The 18,659-nt window shown below is 36.2% G+C and overlaps 1 protein-coding gene across 1 annotated transcript; it reads right to left on the reverse strand.

The window, feature by feature from the left end:
* Positions 1-6,297: 6,297 nt before the first annotated feature.
* Positions 6,298-7,461, reverse strand: LOC146514545 (uncharacterized). Its single transcript, XM_085168238.1, has one exon. It carries the CDS (start codon positions 7,224-7,226, stop codon positions 6,528-6,530), a length of 699 nt encoding a protein of 232 aa, XP_085024364.1. The 5' UTR covers positions 7,227-7,461; the 3' UTR covers positions 6,298-6,527.
* Positions 7,462-18,659: the final 11,198 nt, after the last annotated feature.

The raw sequence follows: 18,659 nt of genomic DNA on the forward strand, positions 1-18,659 counted from the left end.
CTGTGCAATCAACATGTGCTTTGTATGATTGAGATTTTGATAATTTTCCCCAAAACTTTCTGTCCCTTTTTGTTTTTCTAACGTTCTCACAATAAATCACACAAGTGTCAGCTTTGTTGTTGTTTGTCGACTTTATTTTGGTTCCTCCCATCCCCTCCTAGCAACACAACTGAGTATTAAAAGCTAAAAGTGGAACCATAAACATGTGGCTCTCGTTTCCAAGTGTGACACAACCAACATTTTAAAGATTTTTTTCCCCTTTTTTTTTAAGAAAAGGCCACTTCACAGCTCTAAATCTACTCTAGCTTACATGTGGGCAGAAATGTGTTTTGGGGCCAAGCTATATGTAATGACACACATGTGTGAAAGGGCAAATCTAACTATGAGCAGTTAAACAAGCAAGTTTTAGGTGGCTTGACTTTTGACCCCGTATCAAAGGCTGGTGAGAAGGAGCTACCTCTAATGAAGGGTTTCAGAGTGGAAACTGCTGCACCTCCCATCATTTAGAGAAATTACTCTTAAAATGAAAAACTGCTCAAGGAGAAAATTGCTAAGCTTTTATTTACTCAGAGAAAGTTGACTAAATACACATGCTATTTTTTTAAACAATTTAACACAGTGATACTTAAGAGCTTCCCTTGTCACCTTTTGCTGGTTCAGCTCAGTTTTAATTATTTATATAGTGCCAAATCACAGCAACAGTTGCTTCAAGGTGCTTTATGTAGAGTAAAAACTCTACAAATAGGAATCTCTGAAGTATTTCAGTGTGAAGAATCTCATGAAAAGTGGGGTTAATGAAAGTAAAGAGTAGCATGTTTGACACCTGGCAAAGTCATCCCATCTAATTAAATGACTTTCCCTTTTAAAACTAATAACAGCCTCATAGAGATCTTAGGATTGGGTTTTATTGCTATACCATTGTACTGATCTAAGCATCACATGTTTGAAAGATGCAAGTCAGCTGAGAACCTGGATGAAACACAATTAATACAATTTTGCAGTATAGAAAATTAAAGTGAAAGAGTGACATGAGATATGTGAGTCAGGGGTGACTGTGATTGTGAGTTACGTGTTGAAACATTGCATGATTAAGTTATATAAGTGTCTCTAGTTTTGAAAACCTGTAAGAACACTGTGCGTTGCAAAAAACAGAAGTGGATTGCCATAAACCTAAAAGAAATTAATTATTTTCTTGTGATTAATGAAGTCCTTGTGACTCTGGAAAAACCTTTTCTCCGTCACAACAATGAGGATGACATTTGTGGTATGAGAATGAAATGTCTCGTCAGTTGTTGGATGGATTTCCTTGACATTTGGTGGGTACGTTCATGCTCTTGTCTGGATGGATTTTAATAATGTGAATGATCCACTGACTTTTCATTTAGTGCCATCAGGTCAAAGTGTTAATTTCTTCAATCGTGTAGTTTATTACCAGATATAACCAAAACATTCTCAGCAACCACACTTATAGTTACTTATACTTATAGAGTTAAGCACTAATTTTAGTAAAGGAACACTTTTCAGTGTTGTTTGTTGGTTGTTGTTTTTTCTTAGTCTCACTCAGTTTTGTCACCAAGACTATGCAAACTGCTCAGCTTAATTAAATGAACCTTGTTGGAGAGTGGGTTGCATGGGCAAAGACCACAGACATTATAAAAAATGGACAAAACCACAGTGACAACACCCACTGGTTTTCGGTTTACTGACGGTAACAGTCTAAAAAAAAACAAAAAACGGTGGAATTACAGTCACCTAAACTGAACAGATAAACTTTCTCAATGGCCGGTGGGACATAACAAGTTCAGTTAAGTTCAGTTCAGTTCATTTTTTATTTCAAACATTTCAAACATGAGCCTTCACAATCATTACAATATATTATTCCATTATTTGTTTGAAAAGGAGTAGGTAGAAGTATTTACTTATTTGTCCCTACCCCCTCAAGTTTTACCTCTCATTCATTTAAAAAAAATTTTTTGTCTTAAATTAAACAAACAACATATGAAACAAAAGTAAAGCAAAACAAAACAAAACATACATAAATCAAAAACAAGAAATTAGCAAGCCCCACCACAGTATAGTTTCTTTCATATGAAAAATACAGAAGGTGTATATTTGCAGATACACAAATTATGGAAAAACAAACAACCAAAACAAAACAAAACAAAAAAACCCAAAAAAGAACCACAACACCATTACCAGCAACATTACCGTCCTGGGTTAACCCCGTTTTCTTCATTGTTATACTTATTTAAAATCAGGTTTTTATATTTTACTTTAAACTGTTTTATGTTTTTACTGTCTTTTATTTCTTCTGTTAGAGTGTTCCATAATTTAACTCCTCCAATTGAGATAGACATCGTTCTTAAAGTTGTTCTAGCACTTTGTATTTTTAAATTCCATTTCCCTCTTAAGTTATACCCACCTTCTCTTTCTATGAACAATTTACAGATTTCTTTTGGAAGCAATTTATTTCTTACTTTATACATTATTTGCGCTGTTTTAAGCTTCACCAAGTCTTGGAATTTAATAGCTTGCATTTTGACAAAGAGTGCATTTGTATGGTCCCTGTACCCCACATTATTTATTAATCTAATGGCCCTTTTCTGTATTACAGTTATTGTTTGTGTGTTACTTTTGTATGTGTTTCCCCAGACCTCTACACAGTAGCTCATATATGGCAGTAGTAAAGCACAGTATAAAATGTGCAGTGCTTTCTGATCCAGCATATGCTTTGCTTTCCCCAGGACAGCAATGCCCCGTGCCAGTTTCCCCCGAACATAAGTAATATGTGGCTTCCAACAGAGCTTGTGGTCAATGATCACCCCAAGAAATTTTATTTCATTTACTCTTTCTAAATATGCATTGTCAACACATATTTCTACTTTGATGTTTCTCTTTTGGTTTCCAAACAACATAAATTTGGTTTTATCTAGATTCAATGATAATTTATTTATATCAAATAGTGATGGGATTTCCGGCTCTTTTTAGAGATCCGGCTCTTTCGGCTCGGCTCACTAAAAAGAGCCGGCTCTTTCGGCTCCGAACCGGCTCTTCAGGTTGTTTTGTTGCTTTAATTATTTAATCATTAACAATAATATAAAATTATGCAGAAAAGGAATTACTAATGTAAAAAAAGTGGTTTTATTTATATATGTTTATATATGGCCCCTAGAGACAAAGCACGTACAAACTCTAAAGCATATACAAACTCCAAAAAGCACGTACAAACTCCAAAACACATTTCTAGCGTTTACTGAACTTCCAAAACAGAGCTACCCAGATCACTTAAATTACACAATTGAAAACATGTGTGTATTGTTTGTGTATTTATAGACAAGCACTCATATTTATTCAAATAATTAAAAAAAAAAAGTTCATTTACCTGTTACTACTACACACCAAATCCGGTTGTTGATACTTCCTGGCTTGTGTAGCCACTAGGTAACAAAAGCTCAACACTGCGCCCTAGCATCCTGGAGCACTTCTGTTGTCTTTTGTACGTGTTTTGGAGTTTGTACGTGCTTCTGAGTTTTTACATGTTTTGGAGTTTGTACGTGCTTCTGAGTTTTTATGTGTTTTGGAGTTTGTACGCGCTTCTGAGTTTTTACGTGTTTTGGAGTTTTTACGCGTTTTGGAGTTTGTACATGCTTTGTCTCTAAGGTCCACCATAAATATACTTTATTTATTCACTCCACATAAAATGTAATAAATAAATCATATAATACAAAAAACAACTATTTACATTTTAAACTTTTATCTATTTAAATTTTCAGCTTTTTCCTTTTAAACAAATTTAACGTGAAACAACACAAAACACTGCAAACCACAACACAATTAAATATAAATTAAAATATTAAAACAAAAAGAAGATGCACATTCTCTGTCATATGGGCCTGCATGATTTCTGAATCCTTTATCATCTGCAACTGAAAATAGTGGATGATTACTATACCTTTCTAATGTGACCTTGTTGTCCCTCGCTCTCTTTCTCTCTGGCTCTGTTCCTGTGCTACTGCGAGTGTAACTAACGCCCCTCCCCCCTCTGCCCAGCGCAAAGTACAGGAAAAAAGGGCGAGAGAAAAAAAACAAAAAAACCACACAACTTCACGGCTCCCAATAAGGAGCCGGCTCACGTCGTTCACTTCAAAGAGCCGGCTCTAAGAGCCATTTCGTTCACGAACGACCCATCACTAATATCAAACCACTTCTTTAATATCGTTAATTCCTGTGTGATCATCTCCAAAACCTGTGGCAATTCCACACCTGAACACAGTATATTTGTGTCATCTGCAAATATTACAAACTTTAAAATCTCCGATACTCTGCAGATATCATTTAAGTACATAATAAACATTTTTGGACCCAGTACTGAACCTTGAGGTACTCCACAAGCTATATCCATCAAATTAGATTTATATTCATTTATTTGTACATATTGTTGCCTACATAGCTTTTTAACCATTCCAAAACCACTCCCCTAAACCCGTACTTTTCCATTTTTTTTAATAGAATTTCATGATTAACAGTATCAAACGCCTTCTTTAGATCTAAGAAAACGCCGAGCGCATACCTCTTATTATCCATACATTCCGTTATCTTTTTCATTAAATCTATTAATGCCAAAGCTGTTGATCTATTGCTTCTGAACCCATACTGACTATCTGTCATTAATTCATATTTTTCCACAAAACTGTCAAATCTTTTTATGAAAAGTTTTTCCAGTATCTTAGAGAACTGGGAGAGGATTGACACTGGTCTATAATTTGTAAAATGATGCCTTTCACCGGTTTTGTAAATGGGAATAACTTTAGCAACTTTCATTTTTTGTGGAAAAACCCCTTTTTGAAACGACAAGTTGAATATATATTTTAATGGTTTTACAATACCATCAATAACTGTCTTTACTGTTACCATATCAATATCATTCCAGTCTGTACTGGTTTTGTTCTTAAGTCCTCTAACTATGTCATAAATCTCTTTCTCTTCCACTGCTCTTAAAAACATTGAGCTACTATTCCTTTCAATATTTTCACCAGTGTCCCTTTCTATTCCATCAACCTTTATTTCTTCTGCCAGTTTTGGCCCTATGTTTACAAAGAATTCATTAAAGCCATTTACTATCTCTTCCATGTTATTAATACTTCTTGTCCCTTCTATAAAGTACCCAGGGTAATCATTATTCCTTGATTCATTTTTGATTATACTGTTTAATACATTCCATATATCTCTTGTGTTATCTTTATTGTGTTCTAACCTTTTAATGTAATACTCTCTTTTACAGGATCTCATTATATTAGTTAATTTATTTTTGTAAGTTTTATACTTCCTTTCAGTTTCTATTGTTCTCTTTTTTATGAATTCTCGATATAGGGTATTCTTTTTTTTGCTGGCATTTTGTAGTCCTTTAGTCATCCATGGTCTTCCTGCATAGTTGTGTTTCCTATTGATTTCAATTACTGGGCAGTTTTTATCAAGTAATGTGTTAAATGTTCTTAAAAATCCTTCGTAAGCTTTATTAACTTCTGTTTGTTCATATACAATATTCCAATCTTGCTTTAAAAGTTCATTTCTAAGACAATTTAATGTCTTCTCTGTTCTTATTCTTTTGTAAATAATCTTATGTCCATCATTGTTCACTTTATAATGGCAATTATAAGATGCAAAGACTGGTAAATGGTCACTTATATCATTGATTAACGGCCCACTTTTTATATTTCCTTCTATTATATTTGTAAATATATTATCTAATAGAGTTGCACAATGAGATGTTATTCTGGTCGGTCTTGTTATCAGTGGAAATAAACCCATGCTGTACATGGAATCAATAAATTCTTCTGTAGTCTTATTATGATTTGGATTCAATAAGTCAATATTAAAGTCCCCAAAAATAAACATTCTTTTCTGATTTATATTTGTAAATAAGTCCTCCATTTTATCTTTAAATATCTCAATCTTAGATCCTGGTGTTCTATATATACAACTGACAATTAGGTTTTTCCCTTTTTCCATACTTATTTCCACTGATAAACATTCCATCACTCCATCAATAACAGTTGTCATTCTTCCCATTCTTTCGTACTTTAGGTTTTTATCAATGTAAAGTGCCACCCCACCTCCTTTCTTGTTGATCCTGTCTACATGAAGGAATTCATATCCATTTATTTTAAAGTCTTCTTCTTTTCCAGGAGTTATCCAGGTCTCCGATATGGCTATCACATTGAATGGCTGTTCAAACTGTGTTATGTAGTCGCTGATGGATTGAAAGTTTGCATATAAGCTTCGACTATTAAGGTGAACCATTGTTATACCCTGATCTACCTTGAATTCCTTTTTAAGTTGCTCCTTTGTATAATAATTGCATTCATTTGTCTTATTGTTAAAGAAATTACAATCAGGATCTATGTTGCTGTCATACATCAATGTCTTATTTTCAATATCTATATGAGTTGTTAGTTGAAAATTGTCAGACATCTGCGTTGGTTGTGCACTTGGACGGTCCCATCATATTCAGCACTGCTTTGCATTTATCAGTTATATTTTTCTAGTTCCGTCATCTCTTTGATGACTAGAACCTTAGCCTGCTCTGGTGTTCCATTTAACTTAATGAATATTTTACAGTCTGACGTCCAAGTTGACTGTATTTTCTTCTGTTTTCTTAATATTCTTGCTTGTCTTGCAATGTCTGCATTTTTCTTGATTAGGTGTTCATTTAAATAAACATTTGTACCTTTTAGCTTTCTTCCTTGCTTGAGCAGTTCTTTTTTCTGTTTTCTATTAACAAAACGAATGATAATGGCAGGTATTTGATTTTTGTTTTTCCTCGGAAGAGGATGGCATCCCTCAATATTTTTATTGTCCATTTCGATACCTTTGCTTTTAAAGAAGGCCAGTACCTGCTCTTCCAAAGAGCGTAGCTCTTGCTCGGGTGGCTCCCTTCTCTCTGATGCTGCTACCCTTGCATATGTCTGATGCTTGGTTTCCAGTCCTGTCACTATCACATCATTTACTCTTGAATATTGTTCCAGATCTGACACCCGTCCTTCCAGCATAGCAATCTTCTTGTCCTTTTCCTCGCTCTGCCTTCTTAGTTCTTTAATATCATCCATTAAATTAAGTATCAGTTTTTGTTGTTTTGAAATTGTTGTTATTTCTTCTGACATAAAGTTTAGGGATTTCTTTATGTCCTCCAGTTCCTCCTCATTAACGGTGCTCCTCTTAGGCGGCATCTTAACAGCTTTAAGGCCCGCTGGTTGCGAACCACCTTTGAGGGTTGCCAAAACCCGGCCTGTCCTGGCAATTAACCTCGCTGGCTTTTTGTTGGTACCAGGCGTGGCCTGGCAGCTAGCCTCGTTAGCTGGTGGTGGAGCCCTGCGTGGCCTGGCAGCTAGCCTCGTTAGCTGGTGGTGGAGCCCGGCGTGGCCTGGCAGCTAGCCTCGTTAGCTGGTGGTGAAGCCTGGCGTGGCCTGGCAGCTAGTCAAATAGTGTCAGTCAGAAAATGCTTAAAAAATTCCCCCAAGGTATAAACACAGCTACCTATGTCCAGACACCTGGGAACTAAAGCAGCAACACCCCAACTTCAGTATGCAGGGGGAAGAGTTATAAGAAATTCACCCTTTTTTTGAATAATTATAAATTATCACGTATGAAAAACTATCCATAGAGAGGATATAAATATGCTTTTTGAAGACGTAAAATTAGGCATTTTAACAAGGGAGTCTAAGGGAGTTCACACAGTTTTGGAGCCAGACTCACGTGGCACCTAGGACTGCATTTCTTGTTACTTTTGTATTGGGGTAAATTTTCAGCTTCAGAGGTAACACTATATGGAAAGAAAAATAACTATGATGCAGATAAATATTTATTATTTTAAAAGTTGTCAGACACTTCAGTGGCAGGGCCATGTCCTTCTTTGCATATGTTAGCATGGCAACATTTCCAAAGACAGTAACAATAGTTACTGTAACAAATTATCCTCATTATTGTTGTCATATTGTTATGATTAGCATGTTACCAGGTATCACCAGCACAAATTAGTTTAGTAGAAAAATATTGAAGAAAATCCAATTAATTTTTCAATCCCATTCCTCTATTCTTTTTATAGAAGCTTGGAAGTGTGTGTTCTGTTTATGGCATCCAACAGTGCATATTAGTTTAAAAAAAGGTTAATTTCCTGTAGGCCTACCTCCCAGGCAGTGTTTTCCAAAATATCCTTGATGGAAGAAATGTGCATTCTGTGGTCAATATGGTTTCACTACAAACTGCATAATAATCACTGAAAATGGGAGTTGATTAAGATCAAACAGGTCATCTGTTCCAGTCCCATAAATTTGGTCTCTGTGATTATGTGCCCATGTTGAAAACAATATGGAAGTAAAAGGGAGACTATTTTAAAACTGGAAATGAAACCGGAACTTGCACCGACAGACATGTCATTCTGAAACAAGTTCCACAATAAAACTTTTAAATTAACTAATGGGGTATGCAGTTTTAATATACACAGATGGATTTTTTCTAATTTTGCATGTCTGCACCAACACAGTGGATGTAAATCAAGGGCTGACTCTCAGCTTCATTGCAGAGGGTTTATCATCTATTTAAGAATTGCAGCCTGGACAGTAATTGGGCAAATTAACATCATTGTAACTACAGGGATTGGTTTTAATACTTGGAATCAAATTATCTGCAGTCAATAAGTGTCTGTACTTTACAGCCCTTGGACATCACCAAATGCTGCATTTTCAGTCTTGAAATTTTGTTTCTTGAAATTAAAAATCTGGAACAGATTCCAGCTTTTGAACTGGCATTTGTTAGGTATTGAATTAATTTCTCAATATAAAGTTTAAAGAGGTGTTGATGTTGATGAAAGATATACCCACAAACAGGACCTTACTGCATGTTCTTGTTGTAACCCCTTTGCATTTGAAATCATTAGAGCATCTCTTACACGTTGAGAATGATCAAGACTCCTATTAACTTGGACAAATGTTGTGAAGTTTTTTCTTAACCAAGGTAAAAGATCTGCAATCATCCACTTTAGTCATCTTCACTGGTCTCTCAGGCTGTTTTTGTGTTCCTTAAGTGATCGGTGTATTCCTTTAATGCACCAGATTGTTAAGCATAAAGATTTTGCTATCCCTCCAAAAGGGATCACAGAGATTATTTTGTTTTTTGCAGCCTAATGATGGTGTCCTTTGTCCACAACAACACCTAGTTGAACTTTATATTGAAAAATCCAGTTAACAGCTATCAAATGCCACTTCAGAAGTTGGAATCAGCTCCAGACCTTTTATCTTTTTAATTTGTCATGGAACTAAGAATAGGCGTCACCTGACCATGAAACTGTCATCAGTTGTCCAATTCCTTCAACAGTTAATGTTATTCTTTTGTTAAACCCTTTTGTTTCCTGTTCATCTACAACGTATAGTAGTGAGCCTTTTAAAAGGTGACCAATCCCCCATACTCATAAAGCATGATGAGAACTGACAAGAGTAAAAAATATTATGAATCATATGCTATGGCATTTGCAGTCATCTAAACATCTAAACTAAAATTAACCCTTATGGAACATTTTGTTTCAACATGTTTGACGGCGTTCTCCAACACCATTACCAAAAACCTTACGTTGAAATATTAAAAGAATTGTTTTCCATCTCTCTAGCAGTGTCATACACTTGCAGAATCAATACAAGGCACAAAGCTGCTTTATTTGTACTTACTGGCCTAATACCTTACTAGGAAATTTTATGTTGTTCATTCCTTTACTTTGCTACCTGTCTCCATATCTTCATATACATATCTAACCTAGATTTTAGGGCTTTAGGTCTACTGTAGAAACTGGAAACAGATCAAAGGAGATCAAAAGAATCTTATGAGGTGAACTCTCACAACACCCTGCTGCACCTCAGATGTGCAGTATGCACAGAATCAGGAATCAGAACAGAGCCTTGCTTTCTTGTAACTTTGCTGTCTTGTAATGGTTGCATTTGTTTTAAACCCTCTCACCAGTGTTAAAAGATGAATGGCACCTCTGTGCTGGTACATATCTTTAACAGGAAACCTGAAAACTTAATTTCTGCTGTTACAGCCTCGTGGTTAGCTTAATCAAAACTTTCAATTACTTGGAGCATTCTTTTAAAGGTACAATACATGTTTCATTCAGTTTGGTCATCTTTTCTGCTATGTTATATAAACATCTATGACGGAGCTTTTACTTTTAGAATCTGCGTACTGTGTAGGCAGTTAGTGATACATTTCTCCCCACTCTTTCTCTTCCCTATATGACAAAACACTCAAGTAAGCTCTTAAATAGTAAGTCCACCTCCATATCTTCTGCCTCCTCTGAAGGGGCAGTACACATTTTTATTTCTGCTTAGCTATATGGCTGGTATTCTTTCTGTTATATGTCAGCTTCTCTCTTTCTAATTATCATTTTTTGTACCATTCCCTTTCACCTTTGTCATATAAGCTTTGTCTACATATGTATTATCAGTTTCCTTCTTAGCTATCCTAATAACATCTTTTGCCCTGTCCCTCATAATTAGTGGTGGTGGGTCTTTTACTTAGTTAATTTAAGCACATTTAGAGTTGTTTTAATGATGCAAATACACTGGCAAAACATGAACTCCTAATTACATATCTTAATATTCTACTTCCACTGTCAATTGAGAAATTAAATTATTTTTACAAAATGTAATCAGTGGGCTGTTGGATCACTACAATACTCCCAAAGTGATAAAATTAAGTATACAGATTCAAAATGAACGTTTCTGGAAGTGGATAATTAGGGACTGACCTATCAGTAACTGTTTCGCAACAGTAAATTTATACAAGCTCAATAGATTGAAAAAAATATTTCCAATTATAACTATTTTGTTGGCTCCATTACCGTGTGCATTTAACTTGTGCTGTTGTTGCCTTTGAAACCGCTGCATTCAAGATGGGGAGCAGGACCCAGTGTGTTGTTATTTTCAAAGAGACTATGGTGTGTCAACATGGCGATAAAACAACAATAAGTCTGCTATACAACTGGTCAGTGCAGACCGACTGATTATTTGAAGAAACCTGTCATTTATAAATTCACATTTGCAGACTTTTAACAGTCTGTCCAAGAGTGACTGCAGTCAGGCCAAGCTGTATGGCAGTTGCTGAGAAAGGTTGCCTCCCACCTTGAAAGATGGTTTATTAGATGGTCGCTGCAACTTGGTGTCTGATATCGCGAAATGCTGCTAGTGGCTGAACAAAGCTGGACTGAAAGACAGCACAAAGGCACTAATCATGGCAGCACAGGAACAAGCTCCAAGTACAAGATCCATAGAGACTGGGGTCCACCACACCAGGCAGGATGCCAGGTGTAGGTTGTGTAGAGATGCCCCTGAGATAATCCAGTACATAATAGCATTCTAGCAGGCAGGGCATACATGGAATGCTATAACCTAAGTAGCTCGCATAATATACAGAAACATCTGTGCAGAGTATGGGTCCTGAGGAGCTCCCCAGGATAGGTTCAAATTGCCCAACCTAAGATTGAGTGTGACTTCCAAATGGAGATGGACAAACTGGTGACTGTTGTAATCGGAGCACTCAGGGCAGTGAGTAAATATGTAACACAGATAGGTTAGAGTTAGGCCAGCTCTTCTTTCACTGTCCTTTTCTTTAAACTACTCCAAATAATGTATTTTGGGGACGAAAACTCAAAGTATTCGTTTGTTGGACACAGTAAAACATTTTTTTATAAGCAAAAGAAACTAAACCACCTCTGCAGTAGGGCTGGGCCATATCATACCGTTCACGGTAATACCGGTATAATGTTGTTTTCATACGCACATGATGGAAAAAGCATGGCAGCAATGGCGAATGAGAAGGGCGAAAGTGGATCGTTGAATGAAACGGATGAACCAGAATTGGTTTGTAAAAATGCTGCAACTTCAGTCGTTCACTGGTTTAGCTTTCGTCCGTCAGATACACAACAAAGCACTATTTTTGGTAGAGCATGCTAGCGGGCTGTCATTATTACCGTGTTTTTTGGAAAATACGACACACTTAAACTCAATCCTTTGATTTTTCTGAAAATCGACAGTGCCCCTTATAATCCCGTGTGCCTTATGTATGAATTCTGGTTGTGTTTACGGACCTTGAAAACGATTTTATGTGGTACACGGCGCTCAAAAATCTGTCAAATGTTTTAGTACGACTTTGCTAAGCTACGAACCCGCACCGCTTGATGGATTGTCGGAGCATTACGGCTACTAATAATACAAAGAGAGACAAACTAGGAAGCAAAGATAAAAGAGCTGACAGAGAAAAAGAACAAATAGACAGGGAAAGTGTCTACCTTATCATTTTGAAAAAAATATTTTAGACATGATCAGATCTCACATCACAATTGTTTTCTATTTCTCTGCATTTTGCTCTTAGCGGAGTCCTTACTCTGCTTTCTCTCTTAGTTCATTAGGGAATATATCCAACTTTAACCCACTGCTATTAATCATAGTAAGAAATAAAACAAAGAAGTTTAAATACATTTTGTGGCACCAGTATTGTTGTTTGGATTTAATCAAATTTGATTTATATTAAAGTCAGAATGATCAAAATTGTTCTTCTCCTACATGTCCTGCTTATTACTCACAATATGGTGCAATATGTATCGGTTTATAAGGTACTGACTACCCAAACATACCAAAGATGTTGTGTTTGGTGTTTAATTAGATTTTTTGAGTGGAGTATAAATAAGGAATGGAAAGGCTGATTTGTGATGGGATTGCAAAGACAGGTACTCGGCACGGTCCCAATTAAATATTGATTGGCATCACTCTAAAAATTTTCAGATATATTTTTAAAAATGAACTAATGCTGTTTTTCTCACAATTAAGGAGGGTTGATCCTGCTATATAATGTTGGTATGATTGCTGGATAAAAGAGCTGCAACATTTTACCAAGTACACCCTTTTTTTCCACACTCCTTCAGCTTTCTTGTGTGAATTTAACAGCACTGAAAAAGTCCTACTGCCACCAGTCATTGTGTCTCAAAGATTTAAAAAGAATCATAGTACAGCTTAGTGTATACTATTTTATATGCCACGTTAAACCAGACAACACTATAGAAAAGTACAGCCTAATGCATATCTATTTAAAATTGAGAATAGAGATTTAAAAGAAAAATCTTACTTTTCTTGTTATACTCTGTTCGGAAGGTGGGGTACAATGCTTCCAATTCAAGCCTAATCCAAATATGAAAAATTCAAGACAATTTTTTCTCTCTTTATATATTGCACAAGCTCCTTTTTTGTGCCGAGTAATTAAAACTGGTGGCTGGAGATGGATAAAACAGCTAGCTACTTGTTGGTCCACATCTCCTTACATCTGTTTGGACTACTGGTTTACAGCAAGGGAAAGCCATCAGTTTGGGAAAGTCAAAGGCAGTCTCTGAAATTGCTGTCAGACTTTCTGTTAGCTGCTTGATCACACACTCTCATAGGAATAAGCCCTATCATTTTAGATAATATTTTGTTGTCTACTCATGGCATTGATACCTCATCCAATCCTTAGCCCAACCAACACCAAACCAGTCTCTGTTTTTCAAGACATGTTCTCTTCCCAAAGCCTTTTCTATATCACTTCACATCATCATACTACCTCCTTCATTTTCATCTTTCCATTCTCTACCTAGTGGCCCAATTCCCTTCTTCCTCCCCCCTCCTTTTCCTTGAGTACTCTGCCACACTTTCTGTCCTGGACCCCACTTCTCTGTGGTCATGAGAACTGAAGAAAACCATTGCAGTTGGAAACCGCTGTCAAATTTAATTAAAAAAATGTTGCTCTCAAGGTTTAAGCTTCTGCCAAATACAGGCTCCTGCTCAGAGGGCTGTAGGCAGTAAAATGTGGCTACAGAAACCAAGACTTGTAAATTACATCTTGATTGAAGGCTTGTTAAGAGCACACACACACACACACACACAGACACACACACACCTTAACAAAGATGTTCATATCTTTGCAACCATATTTTTATAGTGTGCATGCATGTATTGTACATTGTATTATTATGTACTATGTTAAACAATTACAATTGACTTCTGATGGCATTAGCACACATAACAATTTACATATTGTGTATTTGTCAATGTTCAACAAATCGTATTGTTTTTTTATGCGAGTTGAAATTCCTTGGACTTTAAACAGTGCCATTTGTTAAATTGGCGAGACCCTTAAAAGCACTATCTGTCCGTCTCATAAAAACATGCTTGTGCAGAACCCTCGCCATATTCAGGGGTAATATTATGAGTAGGCATAGTTTTACCTAAAGCACACACTTTCCTTTCTTAAATCTAATGAAGTAGCAATGGTGTCTAAACCTAGCAACATTGTGAGTGAAAGCCAAAATCTGCAGATTCACAGTCATCCTACTCCATCCACCTACATGTATGTTCTTCTAAATAATTAGGAACAGTAGATTTAGCTTTTAGCCACTTAAATAATCTTTATAAAATATATTACCAAGTATACGCTATTATATTATTTCCCAGCCTAGCAAAGGAGAACATATGTCAATCATTTGTCGTACATTCTGCTTGAAATTAGACCTTTTTTGAGCCTTGCCAGACCACAATGAGAATTTGTGGGCAGTCTTTGATTGAAAGTCTAAAGGATGGAAATGTGTTCCCTGGGAACTTAATGCACGTATAACAAATGGGAGCAAAAGTTTAACTGAAACCATACATTATTCAATTCATTCATCTAACCTGAATCTGCTTAAAGACCAAAGTAAAATTAATACCATGAGACCACAGCAGTGAAGACTGTTTTCCATAAAGTGTCTAATAAGCATCTTTTGGATCTTCTTTTGCAGTATTGTAATGTATATGTATAATTATTTCACTGTATAATTGTGTATGTTATTTGCACACTTCCTTTCAGATACAGATGATAGACACAGAAATGTGTTGGATATATTGGATTTTAAAAAAAGAAAAAAAGTTGAGAAACAGATTTCTTGAAAAAAAAAATGGGGCGCAGTTTGTAATATCTCAAGTGACCAAGGAAATCTCCAAATAAGGACAGAAAATAAGGGGAGAGTAGATGCTTTCTTCCTTCATTTTAACACCGAGCTGCTTTTGAGGGTGTTGCTGAATCCCTAAGTGCTCCAAGTGGAGCCACTCAGAGACAGAAAGAGTATAATACTGTGGTTGTACTTGGTAGCTCCCAGGTGTGAAAAGTGTATAACTGAGTGATTCTGAAGGAGTTTCTAAAAAACCGAGGATCATCTTCACTGACTATAGTCACTGGGTATATTAAAAACAAAAAAACAAAACACATATCCCTAGTTTTCATGCTTACTCGCATTTCAAGAGCCCTCAAAAAAGTTTTTGTTAACACAAGCATATGTGTCAACTGACACATATTTTTTCTGCATATATAGTATCATAATTCACCCATGACAACAATGCTGACCTTTTGGATTCAAAGGGAGAGTTGTTTTGACAATTGTTCTGAATTTGTCCCAAAGCTACATTAATACATCACAAGGATACAGGAACGGAGGTGCTGCGCGCAAACGAAGTGACAGAAATCTTGAAGTAGTTCTATTTTTAAGAATTATAATTACTTCAATAAAGGCCAACCAACAGCTGTTGATGTAAAATTTAAACAAGAAAAAACACACTTTCTAGCAGTTATATATGATTGTCAACCAAACAATTTTTACACCAGTCTACTCAGTTAAATACCCACTTTTCCACAAAAATATAAGAAAGGCTGGGTAGATTAGGTTAGTAGATAAGGTCTAGGGATCCCAAACTTAAGTGCCAAAAACTAGAGTTGTGGTCTGTCACTTATTTTAACAAAGCTTTGTTGCCTAATCATACCGCCTTTTCCCCAGAGTTGTTTTAGTTTCAGTTCATCAAACTGGTTTACCCTGCATGAATTATGCTGCTGTTTACATAATAACACTTCTGAAGTCTTTTCTATTTGCATACATACACCCACACACATACACATGAGTGCATTCATATTTGTTCCAAAGGAAGGGCACATATGATTTCTTAAAGAATTTAGGTGTCCCCAGTCAGTTCCTGGTCCCATGTAAGGACTCCATGCTGGAATGGAGCTGCCACTACTCCTTGTGCTGCTTTGCAGCTTGAATGGCCTTGCAGCTCATCTTAGGTCTTCAGAAGAGTAGAACAAGGACAATCTTCAGAATATATTCAGGACTGCCACAGACGGTGGGGAAATATGAGATGGGAATGGCTGAGGCTAGCTGGTTAGCAGAAAATTAACATTCAAAATAAGATGAAGGCATTTCTTTTGTTACATGGCTATGGTTGCTCTCATCTCTACGACAGGTAATTAAAAGTACATTTTAAACTTTTTTTTAGCTTTAAAGTATATTTTAGTTGATGTTAATATGCCTTTGTGGCCCACCCAAGACTCTATATGGGAAAAATAGTAACACTCATACACAAACTTATTTCATCACTCTTGTGCCCCTCTCTCTTTACATCCTGGTCACTCTAACCAAAATATTGACGTTCATTACTCAGCTCCATGTCAAAGGAAGCCAAAGGATTAGATTCAGATGGTGGAGGGGAAGCCAAAGGGCAGCTAATGAAATCTGGGCCACAGAACTGGGGCTGAGGGATCTGAGGGAGTAAACTGTGGTGAGCAGGACACACAATGCTTATGCATGATGATTCTCTCTCTCTCTGTCTGTCTCTGTCTCACACACACACCCATATATTTAAAGAATCCACAGACATACATGCAGGCTGACTCATTCAAATACCCACACAAAAGTATCAGTATACAATATGCATATGGACCTACACATGCATAAGGCATGTAGAGACGGATGTGTTAACACACACACAAATTCACACAGACGGGATGAGGCAGAAGACCACAAGGCTCAGCATTGAGGTTAGGCTTCGTTTCATCTCTGTCTGAGGCCTACATCTCCTCAGACAGGGGCCTCGCTTTGACACATACCCCCAGCAGCCAAGCTCCCACCCTGGCATGTGTGAAGCTCTGAAGAAGTGGTTAACTATGGGTTTTTTTATGCATTTAAGATTTTTTTTCCCATCCTGTTTTTATCTTCCGTGCTCTAATAAAAGGGTTATTTTTTTTCCTTTAGGTATTTCAACTGCATGTCTCTGGAGTATTTCATTGTGTGGCTTTGTGCATTTGTAAGGAGCTGTAGGGGCTGCATGTGTGCATATCTTGATGCAAAATGTATGTCTAGCGTTTCTCTGTCATTGTTCTTCTGTGTCTCTCTTTTGCCCCTTAACACACAGCAGGATATTGAACTGTGAGCTGGCTTAGAGAGAACACAAACTGATATTCATCTGGGATAAATATAGAAACCAGACACTTACTTAGGCCTGAAACTATGAGAGTTTACAAGAGCAAGAAAGGTTTGAAGCAGATGGTCTTTGGTTCGATGTACGATAACACTGTGCTCTTTTTTCACAGCTTAATAACGTGACTTCATTTTTTGCATTTTTTTTTAATAATCAGTTCAAAGATTCTATAATTATTATCACTATTATGAATGTTTTGTTTGGGTTGCATTCTAACTTATTATTTTGTGCAATCAGAAAAAGGTACACTTTACAATAATTAGTCGAATAACTCCATTCAAAGAATTTACAAATTTAAAATTCTGAAAAATAATCCCATAGAACTCAGCGGGACCAATTTAGTGACTGTGAAATGTTATTTGACAGAAGTCAAAGTTTGGGCATTTAAAGCCTAAAGTATGTGAATAGTCATATGCTATGTGAGGTAAATGAGAAAGTATGTCTTTTAACTTTGGAATTAAGTACCCTATTGCTGATAAAGAACAGGAACAGGAAATCGACTTTGGTTTTAACAAAGGTCTAGATAACACATTTGTAGATGGAGGGTTGAGAAAGCTAACAAATTTAAAGTAAAATATGATCATTCTGATTCAATCAGAATGATCATATTTTACTTTTAAAAAGGTTTCAAAGGTAAATATAAGCTTTTTGTCCAAACTCTGTAATTTAAGCAGTATGTAAGCAATGCACATTTTCCAGCAAAACCCAAGCTACACAAGCAGCATATAAGAATCACGTGTTGAAAAGAAAGCTTATCAGAAAATAAAAGTAAAGTACTCGCTGTTTCTACATCACATTAGTTATCAATGTGTGATAACATGATGAAAATGAATTATGCAGTGATTGCTTTGCTATTTAAATTATGCTAATGCAATCATCCTTATCCAATTACTATGTTTGTGAAATCGATGTACCCTTATTTATCCAACATTATGCCACTAATAGTTATTGCATATGCATTGAGTATTTTATATTCAAAGATGATTCCCCCGGCTATTGTACACATTATTTTATTGTATGTCCTCAGACTGAAACTTGAAGTGTTGACAGTGTGATAGGCCAGTGCTTACCAAGCATTCCTCCTATTCTTTGCTTTTTCTTTTCTTTTTTTTTTCAAATTGTAATTTTAATTGTAATAAGGATTAAAGAGTGTTATGGATAATTGAAACTGACAAACAGAGCATGTTGCCAGCCACACACTCTGGACTAATCTTCTTCTTTATTTTGTTTCAACTTCAGTGAGCCCTCTTCCTGTTGGCATGTTAAGCATTTAGGGCTAATAAAACATGTAGCGGTGGCAGGTATGGG

The sequence above is a fragment of the Neolamprologus multifasciatus genome, chromosome 7, assembly GCF_963576455.1.
Source record: "Neolamprologus multifasciatus chromosome 7, fNeoMul1.2, whole genome shotgun sequence".
Taxonomy (NCBI): domain Eukaryota; kingdom Metazoa; phylum Chordata; class Actinopteri; order Cichliformes; family Cichlidae; genus Neolamprologus; species Neolamprologus multifasciatus.

What these genes read in the sequence shown, in the direction of transcription:
- LOC146514545 (XM_085168238.1), bottom strand. Translation starts at nt 7,226, where the DNA reads ATGCCGCCTAAGAGGAGCACCGTTAATGAGGAGGAACTGGAGGACATA.